We start from the raw sequence: 25,598 nt of genomic DNA on the forward strand, positions 1-25,598 counted from the left end.
TGTTTGCACGTGGTGTCAAACCATGCTGGTTTTCTTAACTAATGCGTTTCCATGAAAAACGATGATCCAGGTTTTCTTTTTTTCAAATCCCCAAACATTTTTATTTAATAATAAAAAAGTAACACTTCATAAATGTTCCAATGTACCCTTTACCAAGTAGCTTATCTATCCCAGCACAGGCAGCCACACACACAAACACACACACACACACATTCTCCCTGCTCAACCCCACCACCCCAGCACCCATTTTACAGACAAAAGTGACAAGAATTGAACAAAATTTGTTCGTGAAAACAGATAGTAGAAGCCATTTTTTCTTTACAGACAAACAAAAATAAAAACAACAGCAACCAGATGTTCTAGTTGTACATCTGTAGCATTTAAAAACACGTTTCTCTTGAAAGAAGCATTAATCTTCAACCAGGTTTTCTCCTTCCTATGACAGGAGTGAAACCACAACCACAGCTCCCGTATCACACATCCTACTTCTCCACTTAGCACTTGCATCATCTTAAAGCCAGCTCCGTATCAATTTCTTGGTAAATCTTGATATATCCTAGTCTTTTAATCCCCTCCTACTATCTTCTAGACCATAACCCTGCTTAGTTCTCTCGACTCTCTACCTTCTTTCATTCAAAATATATTCTAAGTACATAGCTGCTTATATTTTCTGACATATCATTTCAAACACTAGTACAGTTCGTGTTAAAATCAGAGGGGCAAAAACCACTTGCAGATTTCAACTTGTAACTACATTTTTGTTCTCAGTTTTAAGACAAGAAAATTCAAGTAATTTCAAGTAATTCAGCTTGTTTCCCTGCCTTCATTTTATCAGAGCACTTGCCCTGACATTTTCTTGCCCACCCACCTCCCCTCCCCCTTTGCCACCAAGCAGATATAGTAAAACCAGACAAAAACTCAGTTGTATGTAGCGGTGTGAGCCAGAGCTGTCCCTGGTTCCCAGTTTAAGAGTGAATATAAATAATACATATACACAACAATCCTATTTCCCAACTTCATTGTTCACAGTGTCATTTTTGTTCATGTTTTAGGTAGCATCAATGTCATCAGCACAGAGAGAAAGCTTCACTGAAAACTCATTGCAGGTACTCAGCAGCTCTGTGGCATGCTTACTTTTGATTATTTTTTCCTGTTAAAGAAACTGGAGTCACTTGCTTAACTGTTTAAGGAATTTCAAGATGATAGCCATTCGACTATGATTGTTGATGACCCCAGTAGCCTAATACTAATACGTAACAAAATTAACGGTTGTCCCTGCTCATCCTCTTTAAAGCAATCCATTAAAAACTAAAGTCTAAAGGACACTGTCAAATGCTGTTGCTCAGGGCTTGTGTTGAGAATGATGAGTTCTCTCACTGATTTTTGAAAAAATCAAAAGCATGCTTTTCATTCGATCCAGATCACCATATGGCAGATCCCTACCACATGTTATATTATTAGTTTCTTGCTGCAATTGGTCACCAAAAAAGTGGTTAGGTTACAGAATTCATTGTTTTAAATGAACCACATTTCAGTATATGACCTCAAGGTTTCCTTTATTTCTCCGGTTTAAAATTCATATTTGAGGTTTATCTTCTCAGAAATATTGGTGGACACTTAAATATGATATTTGATATGAAAATGGTATTCACAGAATACAGTTATTATATTTTATTTTTGTTTTCTATAAACAGTTGATGTATGGTAGATAATTGGCCAAGTGTCCACTCATTAATGAGAAATCTATTTACATTTTTTATCAAAAATATGGTATTTATATGTGTGTAGTTCTTTCTTCTAAATTTTGCTTTAGTTCATTTTAATGTAAAAAAATACCAAACCTTCGGAGGAATTCTCATCTTCTTAAGAATAATGACAGTGAGGCTTTGTTTTCTGAATAGGCAGCTCTGGGCAACCCTTTTTTTTCTAGGTTTCATGTAAAGCAGACAGTTGGAATTCTGTATTATCAAAAGGAATGGGATTCGGTAACTCAAACTAAGGTAAAGAAAAAGAAGAAAGAAAAAGTGTAGCTAGTTAAAACATGGAAAATAATCAAGAAAAGACCAAACCACTTTCTGTGTCCCCACAAGTATATTCCAACGATTTATTGGAATTCAGATAAAATCCAATGAGTGTACCCCCACAAAGGTACCATCGGATAGTTCCCCAGCCCCCTGATCCTGTTCCCCATCTCCCAGGACTAAGGGTTTGACCTTGGCCAGTGGGCCTGGAGGGGTCCCCTCTAAGTGGAACTCTGGGAGGACCGGTCATCGTGGGGGCTGCCATCCGAGTTTTCTGTCTCTCCCTCGGAGATGGCCTGCATGGGGGCATTATACAGGCGACAGCGGACACTGTAGCGGCTGCTGCTCGCCACAGGGGGCACCCTGGACCGGCCAACCCTGGCCGCCGCCGAGGTGCCAAAGTTCTTGGTAGAAAACCCTTCTGCGTTAACCCGTGGGGTGCATGGAGAGCGTGGGGATAGTGCCTCGGAGCCAGCAGCCCCGGGCTGGGGCCCCTCCTGGGTGCCTTGGGAGGACTCAGCTAGGAGTTCGCCTGGTGCCTTGGGCAGGATGGGACTCTTGAGGATCTCGGTCGCCGACATGCGGTAGCTGGAATCAGAGCGGCTGCCTTTCTTGAGCAGCAGCAGCTTAAACTCTTCGTTGGACGTGTTGGACTTTTTGGCATTTCGGTAGATGAGGCCTGGGGACCTCTGGCTGTTTGGGGCCGTCACAGTGCCGCTGGGTGACGTCACCGAGGCAGCATTGCTGCTGCTGCTGCTGCTGCTGCTGCTGCTGCTGCTGCTGCCGCCGCCGCCGCCGCTGCTGCCGCTGCCGCTGCCGCCGCCGCCGCCGCCGCCGCTGCTGCCAAGAGAAGCTCTAGCTTTGCTGCGCACAGACATATCGCCAGAATCTTTTCTACCCAGGACTTTCCTCTTGGACCTTTGAAGAAAAAAAAGGAGGATTTAAAAACCTCAGCCCACATATACTTTTATGAAGCTAGAAGCGTTAAGTCACCTTCAGTCTATCTTTTTTTTTTTTTTTTTAGTTTTTAGTTTTTGGGTCACACCCGGCGTTGCTCAGGGGTTACTCCTGGCTGCCTGCTCAGAAATAGCTCCTGGCAGGCACGGGGGACCATACGGGACACCGGGATTCGAACCAATCACCTTTGGTCCTGGATCAGCTGCTTGCAAGGCAAACACCGCTGTGCTATCTCTCCAGTCTATCTTTAAGAGTGTTTCCATTCCCTGTCCTCCCTCTCCCCCCGTTGAATATTAAAGCCTTAGTGCTACAGGAGACAGTGACAGAAATGGCACCTTTCTGGCCTGTGTGGCATTACAAGCCTAAGGTGCAATCCTCCAAACAGGACAGACAGAAACTAGGTTCTGGAAAAGATTATTGCAAAAAACAGCTAAGATAGAGAAAGACTTGTTGGAACATTTGACAAGCAAATATCTGGCTCCAGGTCTGAGTATGGGCAGAGAAGAACAGTAGTTTTCTTTGGCCCAATATGGCTCTGCAGTTCAGTCTACCCAGGCAAAGGGTTCTGCCCTCTGGTCTGCCAAGGACCACCAGAAGAATCAAGTGGATGGAGGGATGGATGGGACAGGATCAGCCAAACACTGATCAGCTTGGAAAATGAGTAGGAATAGGTCTGTGTGCGGTGGACTCTAATTCTTCTTCAACTCCTCTTTATAACAGAGTTTTACATTACTTTAAAAGTAATTAACCAACCCAGTTTTGGCTGCAAATATTACTTCTTTTTTTGGGGGGGTGAAGCCTCATCCCCCACCCTTTCTCCCTAGGTAACTTGACCTTACCTGCAAGACCCCGCCCATTCCTGGGAGGGGTCTTGGAAAAGGTAGATAAAGCCTTTGACCCAGGGGATTGGGGCCTTTTTGGGGCTCTGCCCTTTTGGTCTTTGGCCAGCATGGAGGTGAAAGGGAGTTAAGATGCAGGGCTAGCGAAGAATGGCTATGCTTGAAAGGTTATGATATAAGCCACACATGTGGTGAATAGGGCATGAATAAAGTTGATGCTTCCTGATGCCTGCCTGTGAGTGAGTTCAATACCCGTCGCTTTCCTGGACCCCAGACCCGCCCATTGATGGGGGATGAAGCCACGTGGCCGGGGGCCTAAGGAAAAATCCCTCCATCCACCTCCATCCAGCACCATCATTAATTATTTAATGCAACATCGGGTATCTTCACCTGGAAGTGCTCAGGGACTATTTTTGGTTCTGCATGCAGGAATGACCCCTGGATGTGAGGATATCTGATATCTGATATTGGAACTGGGATCAGTCACATTCAAGGGAAGTGATTTAATGCCTATGCTATCTCTCTGGACCAAGAACAACATTGTTCATAGCTGTCTGGGAGCATACACAGTATACAAATCAGTAAACTGACTTTTGGTGAGGATCTGGGAACTGAGAACACTAAAGCTCTATGTAAACTGTGAGCTTTTGAGAAAACAAAATGTAAGTAAACCTCATGCAAGTGTCTATCTAAGGTTACCAAATGTAGGCTATAAGAGGTCTAAGAACTTATTATGTTATATCCTTTAATAGTGTTGCAAGTCAGCCCCTGAAGAGCTTGACTGATGGAGGGATGGAAGATGAGGTCTTTACCCTCCAGCTCGGAGCATGCGTCTGCCACCCTGTCCAGCCGACGGTTCTGAGGTGAAACGGTGGGTAAACAGCTCGCAGACAGTCAGGCTTGTGGAAATATTAGCTTTATTCGGTGGACAAGACTGAAGTCCAAAGTCTCAGCCTCAGTTCCAGCCAAAAAGCCTCTCGCCTTCCACAGACCCTTGTTTTTATCCCCCAGAATCAGGTACCACCCAATGGTGGGATCAGATACCACCCAATGGTGGAAGCAGAATCAGGTACCACCCTAGGGTGGGGGCAGGATGCCATGTCACACCCTAGGGTAGGGCACAATCACCGATCAAGGTAGGGTCAGTAACATAATCCATAAAATGTTTACATACACAACAAATAGGTAAATAGACATACACTCAATTTTTAGTGTAACTGAGTTTACCAATAAGTCTTGGCCATATGTGCTCTTATCTAAAACTCCAGATAGTGTATTATCTTTGCAGTTAGAGATTAGCTTGTTTATAATTTTGTGGTTTTGGGGATACACCTGTAGGTGCTCAGGGCTTACCCCTGGCTCTGAGCTCAGGGATCACGCGTGGAGGTGCTAGAGGGGCTATATGGGATTACAGTGATTGAATCTAGGTCGTTCACGTGAAAGACAAGTGTCTTGCCCACTGGAGTAAGTCTCTGGCTTTTAGCCTCATTATCTTCTGATGAAGCCTCTATGATTATTATGTTGCATATACCAGTAATGGCATCCTAGTAGGGTAGACATCTTAAAGCAATATTATCTCTTTTAACATTTGCATAGTTTAGAGACAGAAATGTTCTTTTATAATCAAAATTGAATATGTGAGTTAGAGGATTCCCATGCTCCATAAGATAATGGATACAGAGACTTCAGTTGACTAAAGATTGGGCAGGGAGTGGTAAGCTGGAATTCAATTCCAGGTTTTGTGATGTCACCCCCTAGACTCATTTAGTACAGTGATTGGTAATTAGTTGTCTGGGTAAAGATCTTGGCTCTGTAACTTCTATATGACTTAGTCATTTGTGTTATGGTGGAGGGTCAAATGAAATAAGGGATTTTAACCAGAGCTTATACTACACACAGGGGCAAAGAAAAGTAAACCTTCACCATCTGAGTGGAAAGTTTTATCAACTTAGGCACACGCAGAAGGTTTTTCTGACGGTTTCCTTTTTTTTTTTTGGTTTGGCCACACCCGGTGACACTCCTGGTTATGCACTCAGAAATCGCTCCTGGCTCAGGAGACCATATGGAATGCCGGGGGGATCAAACCGCAGTCCGTTCTAAGCTAGCTCGGGCAAGGCAGATGCCTTAATGCTTGTCCTGATAATTTCCTTTTAAAAAGACGTTCAAGAGCAGTGTCCCTTATTTATGAAAGGACATTTAATTGAAATCAAATGTTCCCTTCAAGGAACATCTGAGTGATACTACAGTAGGTAGGATGTTTGCCTTGAATGCTGCCAATGCTCCTTGATCCCCAGTACCCAATGTGGTCCCCAGGACATTGACCGTAGTAATCCCTGAGCATAGAAGTAAGAGCACCAGCGATGTGGACCCCTTTAAAAGTTCCCTTCAAAAATAGAACTTCAGGGTAAAGAATGGTAAGCCTTTATTTTGTTTTTGGGGGGGCACACCCGTTTGATGTTCAGGGGTTACTCATGGTTAAGTGCTCAGAAATTGCCCCTGGCTTGTGGGGACCATATGGGATGCTGGGGGATCGAACCACGGTCCTTCCTTGGCTAGTGCTTGCAAGGCAGACACCTTTCCTCTAGCACCACCTCACCAGCCCCAGTTTGTAAAGAGAACTTGCTTCAGAAGATTAAACTAAGCCATCAAGCCTAGGAAAAGAGTGGCCATATCCTGTTTAGACAATGCAGTCTAATGTGACCTGAGTTTCCAAGAGCTAGTTCCTACCTTAGTTATACTTTTTCAGGCATATACATTTTGTCTTTCTTTGGGATTACACTTTGTGGTGCTCAGAGCTAACTCCTGGCTCTGCACTCAGAGATCACTCCTACTGGGACTTGGAGGATCATATGAGACTCTAGGATCAAATTCAGGTCAGCTGCATGCAAAGCAAGCATGTCAGGCATATTCCTGAAAATATGGGTTGTGGTCACAAGGCTACACCCTCATCTGTACAAGACAGATAAAAGATTACATATGGGCAACCTGGATATAATGCTGTCCTGGAAAGGCAACAGAGAGTCCATCAGCCCCTCACGTAGCATATGAAGCATCACTTTTGTTTCATTTTATCTCTTGTGGTGTTGGGATGGAACCCAGGGCCTCACAGAGTCAAAGTATGCAGACTACCACAGAGACATCGCACAGTCCCAGGATTATTAATTTTAGAGAAGCAATGGTTAAGTGTTCTGGGCTATGGAATGAGCTGTCTACACCAGGGGTCTTTAAACTTTTTAAAGTGGGGTCGGATTACGGTCCCTTAGAGAGCTGGAGGGCCGGACTATATGAGCTACTAATTCCTACTCACACTGCACATATCTTATATAAATAAAATGAAAACCATTTATAAATAAACAGATCATGCGCCAGTATTTCAATGGGAACTGTGGGTCTGCTTTTGGCTAATGAGATGGTCAATGTCTGGTTCCATATTTGTCACTGCCAGCCGTAACAAGTGATGCAAGTGGGCATCAGTTAATCTTGATCTGGTTGGAGATTTCAGATGTTTCATTCTTGAAAAAGTCTGTTCACAGGCATAAGTGCTACCAAAGATGGTTACCATTTTGAGTGCATGGTTCCTGATATTTGGATATACACTGAGTGTATATGCTGGCAGGTATCTTGGCAACCAAACAGTGCTCACTGCTGGCAGGCCGGATCAGACTCCTCTGCGGGCCACATGTGGCCCTCAGGCCGTAGTTTGAAGACCCCTGGTCTACACTATCTTGTCTCAAATTTGGGTCTCGGCTAGAATAAATTATTTAACATTATCTCTGCTGGAGTAGTACTACATTTTTAGGTTCAAGAAATTATTTAAAAGTCAGTTTTTAGGGGGCCAGAGAGATTAGTACTGCACGTAGGGCTCTTTTCTTACACACAACTGAACCAGATTTGATCCCCAATACCCCATACTGTCCCCCAAGCTCTGCCAGAACTGATTCCTAAGCACAGAGCCAGGGAGTAATCCCTGAGTACCACTGGGTATTTCCCCCCAAACAAAAATAAACAACAAAGTCACTGTTTATACTAGTGTTGGAGTTTTCAAACCATTTTACATATTTTTCCATGATGAAAAATCTACTTCAGAGAGATAGTAAAGGGGTTAAGGCACTATGCATGAAGCTGACCCTGCTTTGCTCCCCAGTACCACATGAGGTCCCTTGAGTACTTACTGTCAGGGGTCAATTCTGAGCAAATATCCTGAACAACAGCCAGGTGTAGTTCAATGCCTCTCTCCCCCCTCAAAGAATGAAAAACACCTTCTCTCAGTAGTTGTGATGAAAATCCGCACAAGTGAGATCTTAAATATATATATATAAACTCCTAATAGAGTATAAGTCTACCAATTTGACTTAAAAAAGAAATTTTCCTTACTTCTTGTTGAATGTCTTATTAATACAAAAGGGTTCCTACATTTCAATTTGATGAGAAGTTCTGTAAGAAGCAAAATCTTCACTACTGTTGCCTTACCTATGAATGACTGCAAATAAATCCTCAGTGGTTCGAGGTTTATTGGGAGAAACGAACACGCCATCAGCTTCAGCCTGAGAGTCTTCACTGAGTGGTGAGATCAGAGAGTCATCACTTGGCGATGATTCTTAAATTAAAAACAAAACCATCTTATGTCAGAAATTGACCTGACTCCGGGAATAAACACACAACACTTCCCACAGTGCCATTTTCCAAATGAGTGCACTATCTGTCATGCTTAATCTCATTGTATTAGTATGTGAAAAGAAATTTTGGAGGGGAAACCCCTACTACGGATGTTAATAGGGTTCGTGAGAAAGACACAGACCAGGAAGGGTCATGAGATGCCTTACCCTTATGACAAAGGTAACAACAACTGACCTTTAAATGACGCCTCATCCACACTTCCTGGAGTCTCCTCTGCTCCGCTGTAATCAGAGGCACTTTTGGCTGAAATACCTGAAGCGATATTTTCCTGCTCAGAACATTTGTCAGGGCATGAATTTACAGTTGATATATCTGTTCTGTAGCTGACAGTCCCAGGCACTTTGTCATGGGGGTGGCTCATCCCAAGCTGATGCTTAAGTTGATTGCCTGTGTCCGTGACTCTTGAGGCTGAGTTGGACTGAGAGGCAAGCACATCCAGGGACTCGGGGTGTGCGCCATCCTCCTGATCTACAGAGGGCACCTTCAGGGCCTGTGCTCGGATTCCATCCAGGCCAGCTTCATAGTGTGGAATCTTAGCATCCATATCATTGGGGCAGGCAACAGAGACCCTCTGAAATCCCTTTGGGAGAAAGTCACCATGTTTACTTGTGTTTTCTGGAATAGGCTCACTCTCCATATGGATCTGGTCTTTGGGGACAATTGAATCTAGCAGATTGCTGCCAGCTACCGTTTCTGGATCACAAGGATTCTTCACATCAAACATGCGCTTTTTTTCTAACTGTAGTTTATCTGGCCCCATCTCCCCTGCAGAGGAGTCTAACAAGGAGAGTAGGGTGTCTTCAGTGGAGAACTGACGTGATAATGATTTATTACCCACATGCGGCCTGATCTTACTCGGAGACAGAGCAGTCATTGTGAGAGCACTTTCCTTTAAGTAGGGGAGATCTGGGCTGCTGCCTTCTTTTGGCTTCACTTCTTCAGATTTACTGATGGATCTAAGGTTCACAGATCTTAGGACTGTTGGTGTAATTGCAAGGGATGGAGGAGGATTCGACCTTAGTGTTTCTCCTATTGTGTTCTGCTTATTATGACTGAAAACATGCAATGGGTGACGGTGATGGAATGGTTTATTCAAGACATTATGAAGAGCACTTAGGTCAAGATGGGTAGGAGGTATTATTGGAAGTTCAAGATCCTTACTCAGTGATAAAGCTCCATCTTTCAGAGAAGGTTGCTGGAGCGAGGATTTCCTTTCTGGGACTTTCGGTTTCCTTTTGCTGCCTCCAGGAGACAAGGGGCCCGAAAAGAACGCTGTTGGGAAAGAGGAGGTGGGTGTTTCTGACTGACTTGAGTAGCCACTGGATGGTGATGCCAAGCCAGCCAGTTTTTCCGGTGAAGCCAGTTTAAACTCATTGTCAACAGAAGGAAGGGATGGAGTGGTGGCTCTTGATTCCGACTGGGACGTTTGGGATTCCGAGCTCTCTGGAGATTTGATGCATTCAATAACTGTAGTGCCCGTAGCAGTGCTAGAATTAGATAACGATCTGTAAGGATCATTTGTTTTCAAGTCATTTAGAAGCCAGAGGTCCGCATAGTGAGTTGAATCAGCACCTTCGTCTTTGAATGATGGAATATCGGATGTATCCAACTGAGGTTCCTTAAGAGCGTGTTCATTCTGGTTCACCCACGAAGACTCCTGCTTGGCGGGAAGATTGGCAGTCTCCACTCGGGAAGGCGCATTGGAGAAGTCAAGGGGCAGCTTCATTTCCCTGGAATTGTGAGGCAGAAGCTGGCCACTGCTTATCTTTGGTTCTTTCTTCTCAGACATGTCTGTGTTTCCATCCGACTTCCTCAGCGATGAACTACGTTTAGGTGGGGTTGGCTTGGCCTTTGGTTTCCTGAAAGAGATGCTAGGTCTCCCCTGCCTCCTGTGGTCTAAGTAGTCCTGCCAGGCACAGTCTGGAAGGCCAGAAGGAACCCCAATCCCTTGGCCATTCTCTGGGCCCAAAGCTGCATAGTGACAAACATAGCTCTTACTACCTTTGAGGCCACAGTCAAAATGCATGGAAGTGTAGTATCCCTCCGTGTCTACTGAAAAGTGAGAGCTAGTGTCAGCCTTGTCTGATGGTGACTTCTCCAGGAAGCTGTCATAAGTGGCCATGCTTGTGAAGCTTGGGCAGCCCAGGCTGTCTGCCTTGGGGCGCTCGGGACTGAAATCCTGGCGGCAGGAGGCATCATGATGATGGTGAAGGTAGTTCCATTCACTGTCACTGGTGTTGCTGTTGTTGGGGTCGTCCAACAGGTCAGCCACAGTAGAGGTAAAGGAGTTTGCCCGGTGGCCTCGCCCTTTCTCCAGGTGGTCGTGGTACTGCTCCATCATGAAGACACTGGCATCTTCATTGGCATGAGGGGTGGTGTTTAATGACAACTCAGAGTCGCAGTGGGAAGAGCCAGTGAGGGGAGGGGAAGCAGCAGGCAGGATGGTCTCTGATGTCTGTGAAGGGCAGGTGGAGCTACTTCCACTCCAGTTGCCACTGGATGACTGGTGGTCATCTTTCTGGTCCATGTGGCTGCTGAGGAGGACGCCAGCTGTGGAGATGCAGTGAATGGGGCTCCCGAAGGTGTCCGAGTTGGAAGAGATGTCGCAGCTGCCTGAGTCAGCAGCCATTCGGGACAGACGGGACCTTCCTCTTTCACTTAACTTGTGCTGGGGGCTGTGCAGATGCTGTGAACAGGCCAGGCTCAGCGCAGGCTGGTGTTCTTGTGTAGCGGGGCTGCTTGTGGCCTCACTGCCATCATTGGGATTTCGCTCTCGGTTGCCAGCGAACGGCTCTCCCTCTTCATATGAGGACGGCTTAGTGCTACCTTTGGGCTCAGCATCACCACCTCTGTTGCCCTCCCGTGGCAGACTCCGAGATCTGGTGCGGCTGTTCACTGCGGGGGTAAACATGGTGTCGCCTTTATCTGCCAACGCAGAAATGTTGCCAGCCGAGTGTGAAAGGGAAGCTGCAATGCTCTGACCCCTCTGTGCTCGGATTCTCCTTCTTGATGGAGCCGCAATCAGAATATCCTCAGTTTGGCACTCCGAGTCTCGGGTTCCAGACCTCCTATTGGCAGTGTTAGAAGGGTCTGGATTTGTGTGCACAATCACGTTCCTTTCTCTGGCCACTGGTGACTCATCAGAATCTAGGACACAAGACAAGCAGAATGAGATAGTTTCTACATCCGCAGATTAACACACTTTCTGAGAGATGTTCCCAAATATGGGTGCTTGCATTTTTTTCAGCAGAAAAAATACTCAAATGAGGTTAAAATGCTTTGGGCAATTTGTCTTTACATACACATATTATGTGCATGCATGTATTCAGGGAAAAAAATCTGCTTTTAAGATATTTTGTGAATTTTCTTTCTTTGCTATCAACTTAACTTGGCCCCCATAAGTGAACTACCTTTTTAATACAAAAGGGAAATGGGGGACATTGGTGGTGGGAATGTTGCACTGGTGAAGGGTGTATACTTTTATGTAACTGAAACCCAACTAGCAAACATGTTTGTAATCATGGTGCTTAAATAAAGATATCAATTAAAAAATAAAATTAGGGGCCAGAGCGGTGGCACAAGCAGTAAGGCATTTGCCTTGCATGCGCTGACCTAGGACGGACTGTGGTTTGACCTTTCAGCGTCCCATGTGCTCCCCCAACCCAGGGGTGATTTCTAAGTGCATAGCCAGGAGTAATCCCTGAGCATCACCAGATGTGGCTCCAAAATTAAACTAAACTAAACTAAAATAAAATAAAATTAGATAAAATTTAAAATTAGTTAAAATTAAATAAAAGATTTATCTTTACTCGCCATGGCTATATTTTGCAATATAAGCATAAAAATAAAAATCATTGAACCTATGATAAGAAATAGCAATCTTAGAAAAGATGCTATAGCAATAACATAGAGATAATCTAATGACCTGTAAATATTTTTAAACTGTCATCAAGGACATCATGTTATCAGTATTCAATATGTTATTTACTATGCTTACATATATCTTTTGGAATAATGAATATCATAAAAGTCTTTCTCCAGATAAAGGTACACTTTTCTAAAAGACTCTTTCATAGTCTTATTACATTTTATTCAGGTTTGGTACCTTAATGGAACTTTTCAAATGAGTACAAAATACATTCAGACATAAGACCTAAAAATATATGCCCAAATCTGTAAGCTCAAACTTTCATAGTCAAGAGCAGATATTTAAAAATGCAATACCATCTACTAGCTGAACACAATTCAGTAAAAACCATTTTAAAACCTCTACAACAGACAATGCTGAGTATTTTTAAGGAAAGCCATTAAAGGCAGGCTTTCATTTCATCTTATAATCTACACCACCCAACAAACAGAAAGTTAACTATTAATATTTTATACCACACCTATTTCTTGTTGGACTCTTCTGGGGATACCAGAGATGGTTTTCCTCCTCCTCAGTTTTCGTCTGCGCTGTAGTACGGATTGTGAATGAACAAGAGAGCAGCGTATACTGGCCTCTCTGTCAAAGCCAACTCCTGCAACCCACAAATAGGTCTCATTAGCCTTTAGAAATGGCAAACACAATTTCATTTGGTTGGAATACAGTGATATTTATTGATTGGAAGTAAAGGAAGAGTTTGGATTAAGACTGTGAACAAATATAAGGGAGCCCTTATTCAGTCCTTATTTAAATTGTGCTGCAGTACATTAAGCTTTACTTCTAAATTCAGCTCTCCACAAAAGCGTGTACTGCCAAAAGTAACACGGAGGGAAATCAAAAAAAGGAGAAGGAGAAAATAACATCAAAGGTTTACTCTCCCACAGAAATGGTTCCTTAAGGACTTACAACCTTCAGTTACTACGATTTACTGGTCTATTTCTGGGCTCTCTGAAGCTGATATCTTTAGCCAAGCTGTCAACCTGAATCAATTCAGCTAACATCCTAGTCCATTTTTTCATTAAAAGAATCTTTGTTAGAGTTTTCCCCCCTCCTTCCATCCACTATGCCCACCATACAATCACACACACACACACACACACACACACACACACACACACACTTGCTGTGAGGAAACAACAGCCTAGAGATTCATCTTCTAAATCTTCATGTAACTCTGTCTCCTTTCTTCTACCAAGTAGAAGGGTTGCATTTTTAATTTAGCATGGTGTCTTGTCAATATAAAATAAAAATGCAAGGCAAACTCTGGTTCCACTCTTACAACAGATATAGCTTCTGTACCAACTGTAGGTAAAGTTGAAATTTCCAGTCTTTAACGCTTTAGTAAATACAGGGGCAAACCATGATTGATACTTATTAGTGTCTCTCTTCATAATTAGATCATTAACACTACATAAAGTCTGATTAGAGTTAGAACTCTGAAGGAGGAAATGAGGATCTTAAACCCCCCCCATCTGCTATAGGCAGGCACCATGAATTTCTCAGAGTGAACTTAGCTTCAGAAAACTATAATCCCAAAACTTTGAAATCTGGTTGCCTCATAACTTTTCCTGATTTTTTTAGAAAGTTGGCAGAATGGCAGGTTTTAACCTTGGCTCAGTTATAAAATGAAAGAGTTCTGCTTAGCATGACATCTAGAACCAGCAGTTTCTAGAACTATGGACAATCAGTCTGTGATAACACCTGACGAATAATGACAAAATTATTGGAAATTGTATATTAATGTAATTTTCCATTTTAGTTCTAACTGACAATCAAAATCCTTTACCCTAGTAATACATGGCATTCAGAATACTTTGTGGTATGTGGGCATAATTAATACCATTTTCATTAAAGTTTTTTTTATTAAAGTTCTATAAACCAACATAGAACTAAAATTTGAGTCTGAGAATTCCTAAAATTTTCTGAAAGGAATTTCCTGAATCAAGAGACTCAAATGGAAAGAACTAAATTTAAAAACAAGATTTTACTTACAGTGCTATGAAGAAAGCAGGTGCTGCTAATAATTGAATGTTCCCAGAACTGAAAATTTAATATGATGTCCAAAAGATCCATTTTGACAATTGAAGTCTCTTAACCCATCCCATTTAGATTATAGGGTTTGGATAAGTACACGTTCTTAGATTCATTTATCATACAAATTGAACAGAATACTAGAAAAATTAATGACTAGCTCACACCCTTCTGATGAACCAGAACTCTTTTTTTCCAGGAAGTAAAAATACCTGGTGATCGTGTTGTCCCTATTTTATAGAAGAGACACTTGAGTGGGTTAATCATGGCTCTGCCCAAGTTGTAGCTGGAGTAACCTATAATCTGTAATCATGTGGTACTAGGAGATCTCAGTCATAACACAGCCATTTCAAAATTCTCAATATGAAAACAAAACATAATTTGCAAAGATGGTGAAAGAAAATCTAACAGACAGATCACTTAATTTCTACCTTTGAAGGTGAGAATACTTGATAACATTATTTTACTTAAGCTTGAGATTTCTAGAGTCAATCTTCAAAGAGCTCCCGATGAAGTTTTGAAAAGTCTAGGAAGACTTGCTGAAATTCAAATAAATACACAGGAGGAGGAAAGACAGACCATTTGCAGAAGAGACTGTATTTAAAGCCCAATTCTGCCTTCTTCTGTTATCTGCATATATATTTTGGGACAAAGTTCCTAAAAATCATAGGAAACATAAAAATGGGCTGTAGAACTGGCCTACAAGATCATTATTTGCCATTTGAGAAACTTAGATTTGTTGTTTCTTTCTTGCAGTGCCACATCATTATCACGTGATTAATCATCGTGGCATTATTTCAATGGGCTATGACCAAATGACTACTTGGTGACTCCCCCCCAAAATAAACTGTCCATATTTACATAACAAGCAGCCTAACAGAACACATGCAAATGGATATTCAAATGACAAAGGCACTCCGCTGGGTTGGTTTACAAAGTGCTATTCTAACAGATCTACCCAACAGCAGAGACTTTAATATCTTTAATTCATGATAGTGTGTGCTATCCCAACTGCCCACTCCTCCCACCACCACCAAGAAAAGAACAGAACAAATACCAGTGACATTGATGGGAATAATGCAAGAAGAAATCACTTGGGCTTCCTGTTTCATCTTCTCCTCTGGTGTTGGGAGAGGTAGAGCTTTGCTCCAGTTGGTCTGCTTGTCCAGTGTTGAGGGAATATTGTGAACTGGGTTCTTGGGCCTCTGCCCTAACATGACATCTGGGTCTTCATCCTCCAGGGGATGGGACTGTAAGTGAAGTACAATCAGACTTGGTTGTCACGGTTTATATACACACTGATATTATGCAGGTTAGCAAAGAAAAGTCAGAGATAAGCTTTTAGGTCACAGAAAGAGTTCCTAAAAAGAGTTAGAAAATACAACTAATGGGATTTATCCTTTTCATAGTATAGTGGCAGAAAAGTGGAGAGGCTAAACCAACATGCATTTCAGGCCCAATGCAACTAAAAGCAGAGACCCTGTAGCCAGAAATACCAAAACTTCCAACACAAGAAAAATGAATCTTTGACCTAGTGAGCTAGATGTACTTTTGGAATATCTGTCTTGCCATTAATTGCCACTGAAAGTCCCTGCTAGAACACTAGAAGCCTAGGATCAAAGGGAGAAGATGCAAATGAAAATGTGCCCCAAAAGTGAGCGAGGAGACTTGCAGACATCCCAGAACAAATCATCTGAAGGACAAGCCATTGTAAGTTCCAAGTCCAAATCAAACAGGCCAGGTTTTAACCTGCAACTGTGGTGTGGAAAGCCATTTAGCAAACACCATTTTCTCGTCACTGTATGCACCTGGAAAAGCCCAGGTGACTCCTCTTCTAAGCTGGAGGGAGGGTCAGATGTGTAGTGGAGTTTTCCCCCCCAAGATTGGGGAAAAGGGCACAGTAATTTCTTTTTTTTTCTTCAGCTTTGCAGCCAAAGCTTGCCTTCCAATTGGCTTCTACATGACATTTGAAAATTCCTTTGTCCTTAGATAGAGATTAATACTGTCTTCCACTTCAGAGGTTGAGCTTCTAGTTTCGATCAACAAAAAGACTTGAATTTAACTCAATTTTGATTTTAGGGTTGTGTCTCTAAAGCACATTCTTAAAAGACCCAGATTACACCACTGAAGCTAGTTTAATGTCTATATACAATTTGAGGAAGCTGAGTATAAAATAAACATTTGTTTCCCCTTATTTATGTTAGGTTTCAATAATATTTTTTCTTAAATGTAAGTTCAGTTAAAATTCTTTTTCTCCACTAAAATTCTTTTTCTCCACCTCGTGCCTGGAAACAAGCAGGACCTGGTGACTCAGAGAGGAGTTCTTGTATTGTAAAACAAACTGTTCTATATTCCCTTTAAAGAGAAGATTCCAGAGCCACTGCTTAAACTAAACCCCAGTATTGCTTACCTTGTCAGCAGCATCTGCAAAGGGCCCCAACACACCCAACAAATATTCCCCCCTTTGAGAAAATTGTGTTCTTAAGCATCTCAACCTTCTTTCTCTCTTCAGCTTTTGTGCAAATTCCCAGTGAAGCCAAAGCTCAAATAAAGTTGGAGCACAAAAGACTTTGTTTCCTAGGTAACTTCCAAAAAAGAAAAAAAAAGTTTGGTGCTTGCAAAAAGAGAGACAGAAAGAGAGGGTGAGATAGCAAAAGCTGGATAGAAACCCCCACCACCAGAAGGCCAGTTTATAGGCGATTCCTTCCTTGAATAACAATGGACTAGGGAACAAAAAAGGGTAGTCACCTGACTATAGACTGACCAGCAGCCAAAAGTAGTTTTTAGTTAACAGTACAGGAATGGTTGGCTGCTAGACAGTCCTTTTGTCCAGTTCTCTTTCTCCCTCTCTCTTTCAATTTGAGAAGCTGAACCTTTACAGTTCTGATAAATAGAGGGCCAGTTGGAATTTCTTTCTTCAGAACTACAAAGTTTAGGAGTAGTGGCGTCTTGAACAGAGCCTTACTTGTGGCTGGGGAGTTGGGGGAGAAATATAAATGGGAAAAATGCCAATGGAATGGCCATCTAAATCATATTTTACTTCATTCAGGGTAGGAAAGTAGCACTCTTCAAACTGGTGGAAAGGAAGCCCTGTTAGTTTGAAGCAAGAGTTTGCATACAGTTTGAAGGAAGCAGAAAGTATAGTTAGAAGAAAGGGAAGTGTTTGAGAGTGGGAAAGCATGGGAAGGCAGGCACCTTCTCCAAGCCAGTACCTTTCTACTCCATGGGGTCATGTGGCAACACTCAATGGGAGAGGGCGAGCGGGTGTTGTTAAACTATGGACATAAAATGCAAAAACAAAACAAAACATTAACGGCATGTACATAATACGTAGTATTCTCTGCTTCAGCTAAATCTACAATATTTAAGAATGATAGCATTGACTAACTCCCTGTTTCCCTTTTCTTCATTCCATAGTGTGCTTATTAGATGAGAAGGAGCAGAAATAGTGGTTAAGAGAACAGTCTAGTTCGGAGCTAGACTGTGTTCAGTTCCCCTGTGACTCAATCTCTAACCTCATCTGTCAAATAGGGAAATAACATGATGTACCTTCCAGGGCTGTTCTGAGCACTAAGTGAGTAAATATACTTAAGAGTGAAATTCTGGCATCTATTAAGCTCCATACGTTAATGTCAGTTACAACCCTTTTACAATTGCTATAACTATTACTTACCTCATAGCTATGAAATAATTGATGAAATTATCATCACAGATCGTAACATTTATATATTGTAGACCCCAATCCCACTTCTTAATTTGCATTCACAATGGTTTTATTTTCCAGAGAACAACTTGGAAGAAAATTTCCCATATAGAATTTCTTCTTCTGTAATGTTCAAAATCTGCCTCTTTTTCATAGTCATATTTAAAAACAAGGTCAATTTTATGGGTGTCTAACATGGGCAGATACACAAGCCCCCCACTCCAAAGGACTTTATGTGTGATTTAATGCTGTTACAGTTTGGAAATACTTAGTCTGAGAAGGGGCCCCGAGTTTTCATTTTGCATTGAGTTTCACAAATCATGCAGCCAGTCCAGTCTGGAAAATGTCAGAATCCCCTTGTAATCTCTACCACGGACACTGAAACTTCAATTCTAAACAATGCCAAGCATTACATAAAGTCCGAGCTCTTTTAGCCTTTTCCATATAGCACTGCTTGAATATAACATGAGTTATCTTCTGTATGTGTTTTTACATTTTTCAGATTACAAGTTCCTAGAGGTCATGTGACCTTTTAATCCACCCCTCCCAATCTCCCATGATACCAGTAAAATGCAGGTTAAGAGCTCAACAAATGATTGTGTACTCAAATGATACCATATCTGTGACAAGATGTTCAAAGTTGCAGTCATGTTCTAAGACTTCAAGAAGAAGCTGACTTTACAGAATCTAAGGGTACTTACCATCTGAGTGCAAATAACTAAAAACAGAAGGGAATGCATACAGTGCTTGGTTCTATAAGAGGCTCAGTATTGACAAATGCTGAGTCTAGTTATTCTTAAACCTACGGCAGATGTATTTGGGGAGGCCTGTGAGTACCAAAAACCTAATTCTCTATAAATTTGCTTTCTCCCCAATATTTCACTAGGTTGTTGTTACGATATCTGGGAATTGCACACTCGGTTGCTGAGCACAGAGATGAAACAGTTGTTTGTAGCACTGGACCATAACAGCAGTGCCAGTGGGGATCACAATCAGTGAGGGTTGGTGCCTGGAATCAAATTCAGTTGCACATTTGTAAAGTAGGTGTCACACTACAGAGCTACATTCTCAGAGCCCAGGTTTCTGTTTTCATTGACAGGGTTGCTTCTTATTATATAATCTTTTTGTTTATTTGGTTTGGGACCAAAACCAACAGTACTCAGCACTTAATACAAGCTCTTTGGTTGCTTGGAGATCGTTTATGGTGGGCTGAGGGACCATCTAGTATGCCTGGAATCAAACATGGGTGGCAGTGGGCAAGGCAAATGTCCTACCCTCTGTACTATCGCTCCAGAACCCCTGCTTTTTTAACTTGTAAATAATGCAACTGGCATCCCCTTATAGTGAACTTTGATATATTTTCTTATGACACACAAAGATTTTATATGGTCTGTGACTCTCTCATTGAAAAACAGTCCTTTGGACAGAGGTGGTCCAAGGGGCTAAGTCTAAGTTCAGACACTCTTTCATAGGGATCCATCACCAGGAGCAATGTTTCACATTTCAAGTAAAACACTAGGATATAAGAAACAGAGGGAAGGGTGTGATACCCCGCGCCTGGGACCTGTGGTGAGCTTGGGACTGCCCCCCCCCACTCCCACCGTGAGTGCACGACCTTGTGCTTGAGACCTATGGCGGGCTTGGGACTGCTCCCCCTCACGCCCCCCCCACGCCTGGGACCTTTGAGCAGGCTAGAGACAGCCTACCCCCCGCCCCCAGACCACAAACTGTGCGAATACACCAGATAGTCTAATTTACACCACACAGGCCCAGTCAGCCCAGTCCTAACACTCTTTCCTCCCAGATAATCCACAGCCTGTAAAACACGATAGCAAAACACTGAAGCAGCTTGTAATATCCCAAGAAACAGAGGGAAAACTTCCAAGACTGGGTGTCTCCTGAAAGGATTTCAAAGAATGACAGTGGGGAATTTCAAAACAGAAAGCATAGTAATATTAATATATCAGTTTAGTTTATCTTGTTAGTTTATCTGAAATCTCCTAATCCAGTTTTTCCATTGAGTATTTTGTACAGAAATGAGGGATAGAGGATGGTTCTTTTTTATCTGTTTCAGAAACTCCCTCTCATTCCATTAAACACGATTAAACAGCTGGAAAGGATGAAGGGTGGTAAGTGCAGAGAGGGAGCTCTGATGGTTGAGTTTGGGTTATTGTAAGTCAAGGTCTTTGGGTTAACATCAGTAAAAATTTCTTCTCGACTAACTGGCCTCTCAGTTTTTTTTTGGGGGGGCCACACCCGTTTGATGCTCAGGGGTTACTCCTAGCTAAGCGCTCAGAAATTGCCCCTGGCTTGGGGGGACCATATGGGACGATGGGGGATTGAACCACGGTCCTTCCTTGGCTAGCGCTTGCAAGGCAGACACCTTACCTCTAGCACCACGCCCCGCCTCTCAGTTTTGATAGTAGCTCCACCTTTCCATTTTCAAGCGCTGAGATGAGTATTCTTGAGTTTTTCAAATTTTGTTTTTTTATTTATCCCACCTAGATATAATCACTCAGTCTCTGCAGATGGTCTGTATATTATGCATCTTTAAATTTATAATTTCTGTGGGAAATGTTTCCCTGAACCCCAAACTCCAAGATTGGGGGTTCTCAGGGCATAACATGCTTAGGTTTTTTAGAATATGATGGGCAAGCAAAAAGTGAACCCAGGAAAGATCAGAATAGATAAAAGGCCCCGAAAAATTGCTCCCAAGAAAGACTAGTAAAAATCAGTGTGGGTCTTTTAAATGTAGAGGGCAACATAGGCAAAATCAGAATACAAAGTTGGCATGATTAGTTATGTGAAATACCCCAGAGTCTGTTCTTCATGTATCTATTGAATTCTCATATGCTTTTTAACTGTTCTTAATGTCTCTGTCAACTTAAACAATGGCTCACATGTTGGGAACCAGGGTCAGGGAGCAAGCAATATTGTACTAAAGACATGGCTAGCCTGTGAGACCACTGATGGCTTGCCCACGTAACCCTAATGCCTAACCAGTTCATGTGTGTTTGTCTCTTTATGTGTTGATTTCTCTCATTCTCTGGCAACCACCCCCCAACTGGATGTTGAAAGTGCTAGTCTGACTAGTTTTAGATAATATTCTTTTTTTTTCGGGCCACACCCATTTGATACTCAGGGGCTATTCCTGGCTAAGTGCCCAGAAATCGCCCCTGGCTTGGGGGGGGGCATTAGGGATGCTGGGAGATGGAACCTCGGTCCTTCCTTGGCTAGTGCTTGCAAGGCAGACACCTTACCTCTAGTGCCACCTCGCTGGCCCCTTTAGATAATATTCAAATGAACAGTGTTTTATTTCTTCCATGAATTTGTAACTGCCAGACTGTAGTATTTTGAAAGCATCCTCTTTGGGGTGTTTGGTCAAAAGAAATAAAATTCGTTTTTATATCTAATCAATACAATAATTAGTTAATACAGCTTCCCCCTTGAATTATAAAAGACATACAATGGCAAGAGAAGCACTAAGGAGGAACACCTAGCTCTGCATGGCCCGTCATGTCACTCTTGAATGGACACAGATGGACCAGGTTAGGAAAAGCTTGCATGCTTGGCATATTTGCAGGAACAAAATTATTCTTTCAAGGCTCTATTTGAAAAACCTTCTGGTGCTTATACAGAGTAAGACTTGTATTAGTAGGAATCATTTCTTGTCATAATTGTATTTCTCATGCCTTGGTAATGCTCAATAAATATTTGTTGTACTGTTAGCACCCTCGTGTGCCTAGCATAAGCAAACAAAAAATCCTCTCTAATGAATATCAAGTTATTTTTGACCCACCCCCAAGAATATAAAATTATTTATATAAAATATATAAAAATTTTTCCACAGGAAAAATGTCTAGCACAATATCTAGCACAAAATTCAAGTAACAAGGCAGGCAGGAGACCAAAGAGTATAAACAAGAAGCATCCAGAATGAGTAGACAGAAGCAGATGCATAAGAACAACTAGAACAACTACTTTTGGAACTAAGGCTTCACAATGGAGGAGCATTAAACAGACTGGCTTCTCCAGAATTATTTGATTTCATTTGAAGATGACATTGTTAGTTCATTCATTATATTTCATTCACTCAGAGCACTTTTGGGTGAGGCTCAAAATTCGCTTCAGTGAACACAAGTTGTTGGACTGAAAGGTAATTTGACTTTCCTGAGCTTATGCATGTTCATGTAGAATTCTTTTAATATTCCCATGCTCTTGAAATTTGTCACAATAAAATATTGGCAGAGGGAGAGGAAGAGGAGAGGAATGGATCATTCCATTTTAATCATCAGCTGCTCTATTGGAGAATCAATCAGTCAGCACTGGTCATAACCATCTTGTCTCTGATAAAATATGTTTCTTTGGTGCTTCCATCAAATTTCTGTACCTAGTGGCCTTATTCATACCCTCAAATACTTTCTAAAGCTTCCCATGAAGCTAAGCCAACAAAAGATAAAATTTTACTTATGAAATACCTTTAGAACAAGAAATAACAGATATTATACTCAGGAACAAAGAAAATTTGGGGGTGAATAAATTTCCAACCTCCAATTTTTCAGGGGTGTGTATAAGTAGGAAAGTTAATTTTTTCACTTCTGTCTCAGTGAACAAACATTTCTCCAAAGATTTCATGATTTTTCATAATCTTCCTCTTGCTGCCAAAAGAAAAAAATTCTTCCACTCCATATTTTACTTTCTTTTCAGTTACATTTTATACGCTGATGGGGGCTTATTTTGCTTCAGAACTTTTCAAAAGACATCTGTGAAAGTGTTGTGGGTATTCCAGCAGGAAATGTTTTGAAAAATTGGCTTTGGTTTGTGATCTAACTGATACCACATGGCATTTATAGCAGTCGACTTTCAGAGCTGGTTTATTACTATCATGCTGTCTTAAACATGAGAAATATTTACTAGACAGTAGATGATGTGGATATTTGAATATAGGAATTAAACCTTCTGAAGTCACAGTGAAGTCCTCGGAAGATGATCTGGGCTATTCTCATTCTGCCCCGGGACTTGTTGGTTCTTAGCTCAAGTCCTTGGATTTCTATAGCTATTAGGGCCTGTCTATGATGGAGGGGACCTGTCTGCCTCACAGTTTCCCTCTCTGAAGTATGTGGCTGTGTCAGACCTAAGTATAAAGTGCTGTTCTCTCCCTTGGATGCTGAAAGGATTCTACTAAGGCTTTCTTCTGTTGCTGCTAAGACTCCATAGCACTTTGAACCCATTGAGACTGTACCAATGGGTACAATGTCCCACTGGCTAGCACTGTACTCTTAGCTTCCAAATATGTTTGATCACCTCATTGAAAAACATTCTGTTTGAGGAATAGAGAGATAAAACAGTAGGGAGTGCACTTGTCTTGCATGCAGCCAACCTGGGTTCAATCCCCAGCATTCATATGGTCCCCTAGATCCAGTGAGGAGTGCTCCCTAAATGCAGAGCCAGGAGTAAGTCCTGGGCACTGCCAGGTATGCCCCCCAATAAATTAATTAATAAATCCATACTTTATTTCAGGAGTGATCCGTCAGACCAGAGCCTTACTAAGCATTGCTAGGGGTAGCCCCCCAAGAAAACTCCCTCAAAATACTGTGTCTCTTCCTTTCTTCCATCATAACGCAAAACTTATCAAACTGAACAACTGTGAGTAAACCAAGTGATGAAGGGAGTAAACACTTTAGAACATCCTATGATTTCTCTTTCCCAAGCTTTTTCCTTTTCCTGGATATTCTTGTTATTACTCTCTCCCAAGCAGTCAAGCCCCACCCTCACTTCCAGGGCCAGACTGTAGCACCACAACTTCTTAACTTCCTCACACTGCTTCTCAGTCAGCTGGGACCTAGAAGAAAGCCCCCAGATGCACTCCCATTAACATTCAGAGAACATCTTGTGATAAACCCACGGCAATACATCTCTGGAGAAGCATTCTAGAAAAATGATTGCAAGCTAAGAGGAAGGTCTTTGGGAACAGATGTCACTGGATTCCTCTTAATATTTATTTAAAACCCCAAAGGATTGCATTCAGGACTATAATATGGTATGTATGTAAATAATAGTTTACTCTTTCATTGCTGGCCATTCATATATTTTGATAGGGTATCACACTTTGTGTAACTAAGCAGTTACTTGTTGAAAGGTATTAGAAATTTTTAGTTTTAACTTTACAAATCAAGCTAATATAAAGCTTCCAAAAATAATAGCCTTTTCATAGATGCATCTGTCTTTCTGAGTCCTCTCTTGAGCTCTCTTACCTGACAGTATCACCACCTCCATTTCTTCAATTATCCACAGAAGCATTTTTGCAAAAGAAGAAAAGCATGCACAAATGTGCTCAACCTAATTTTTATCATGGAAAGTTCTAACAGAAAGCCTGACGTAGTACTATACATTAGAGGGGTTAGAATGACAATTAATAATAAAGTGACACAGATGTGAAGCAACTAGAATTCTCATAAATTGCTGGTGACAGTGTAGATTGGGATGGTCAATTTGGAAACTGGTGCTAGCTAATAAACACAGACGTCTGACTAACCTTTAAATTTCCTGTTAGCTATACAGAGATAAGCTATATATCCCCCATAAGCCTTGCATAAAAATGTTCACAGCAACTTTATTGGTAACAGTAATAATAAAACCTATCCCACCTCTAGAAGCAACTCAATTATCTATTAAGCAAAATGGGCTTGTGTTTGTATAGTGGAATACTACACGGCAAGGAACACCAGCTTGCATGATACATACAGCAGCCATCTCAGAAAAGCATGCAGAGAGAAAGGAACCAGGCACAAAACTATGCAGGCCTGCCTGCTTGCATTGGAATCCCACCCTGTTGGATATGAGATGTGTCCCTCAAGAGCAGAGCTTGAATGACCTTGACAGTGGTGTGCTGCTCCTCAGAATGTTCTATGAAAGAGAGCCAATAACCCCAGGCAAGTTTTCCTGTCCATCTTAGTTTGGCCTGAATGAAAATGCCTAGAGTTATGGAATGTAAACCGACTGTGGGTATTTTAAAGCTTAGCAACTCTTTAATTGTGTTCTCTTAATGAACAGGAGGCGTTTTACATGTGCAGAGCATAACACAGATGTATTTTGGAAGTGTGTGTGTGTGTGTGTGTGTGTGTGTGTGGTTACAGAAGTTTCCATGCAAATGGAAAAGAGAGCACCAGGGAGGCCTGGACAGGGACCCCTTTTGCTGTTGCTTGGTGGTCTCTTCACAGGCCGCGCTCAAGACTGCCAAGAACACAAGGAAAGCTCTCCTGGCCCATGATCATTGATGCTGATGCCAATGGGAAGCATATTCAGCCCTGTGGCCAGCATTGCCAATTAGTGGGGTCGTTGCCAAGGGCCACTCAGTTTGTCAACCTTCAAAGGTTGCTAGAATCAAATGAAAGACTTGAATGGGCAAAGGCAGGCAGGCTTTGATGTGCAGAAGAACGACTTTG

The 25,598-nt window shown here is 42.0% G+C and overlaps 1 protein-coding gene across 2 annotated transcripts in view; it reads right to left on the reverse strand.

The window, feature by feature from the left end:
- Nucleotides 1-2,072: 2,072 nt before the first annotated feature.
- Nucleotides 2,073-25,598, reverse strand: part of NHS (NHS actin remodeling regulator) — a 341,204-nt gene continuing 317,678 nt past the window's right edge. Inside the window, exons 4-9 of one of the 2 annotated variants that reach the window (XM_049766777.1) lie at nucleotides 17,663-17,725; nucleotides 15,508-15,700; nucleotides 12,883-13,014; nucleotides 8,669-11,641; nucleotides 8,288-8,414; nucleotides 2,073-2,939 (exon numbers count right to left, since the gene is read on the reverse strand). In XM_049766777.1, coding sequence (XP_049622734.1) covers nucleotides 2,243-2,939; nucleotides 8,288-8,414; nucleotides 8,669-11,641; nucleotides 12,883-13,014; nucleotides 15,508-15,700; nucleotides 17,663-17,725 — 4,185 coding nt within the window. In that variant the 3' untranslated portion in view covers nucleotides 2,073-2,242. The remainder of the gene's footprint in view (nucleotides 2,940-8,287; nucleotides 8,415-8,668; nucleotides 11,642-12,882; nucleotides 13,015-15,507; nucleotides 15,701-17,662; nucleotides 17,726-25,598) is intronic. The other variant, XM_049766779.1, reaches the window with a different exon arrangement.

Source organism: Suncus etruscus, chromosome X (assembly GCF_024139225.1).
Source record: "Suncus etruscus isolate mSunEtr1 chromosome X, mSunEtr1.pri.cur, whole genome shotgun sequence".
NCBI lineage: Eukaryota > Metazoa > Chordata > Mammalia > Eulipotyphla > Soricidae > Suncus > Suncus etruscus.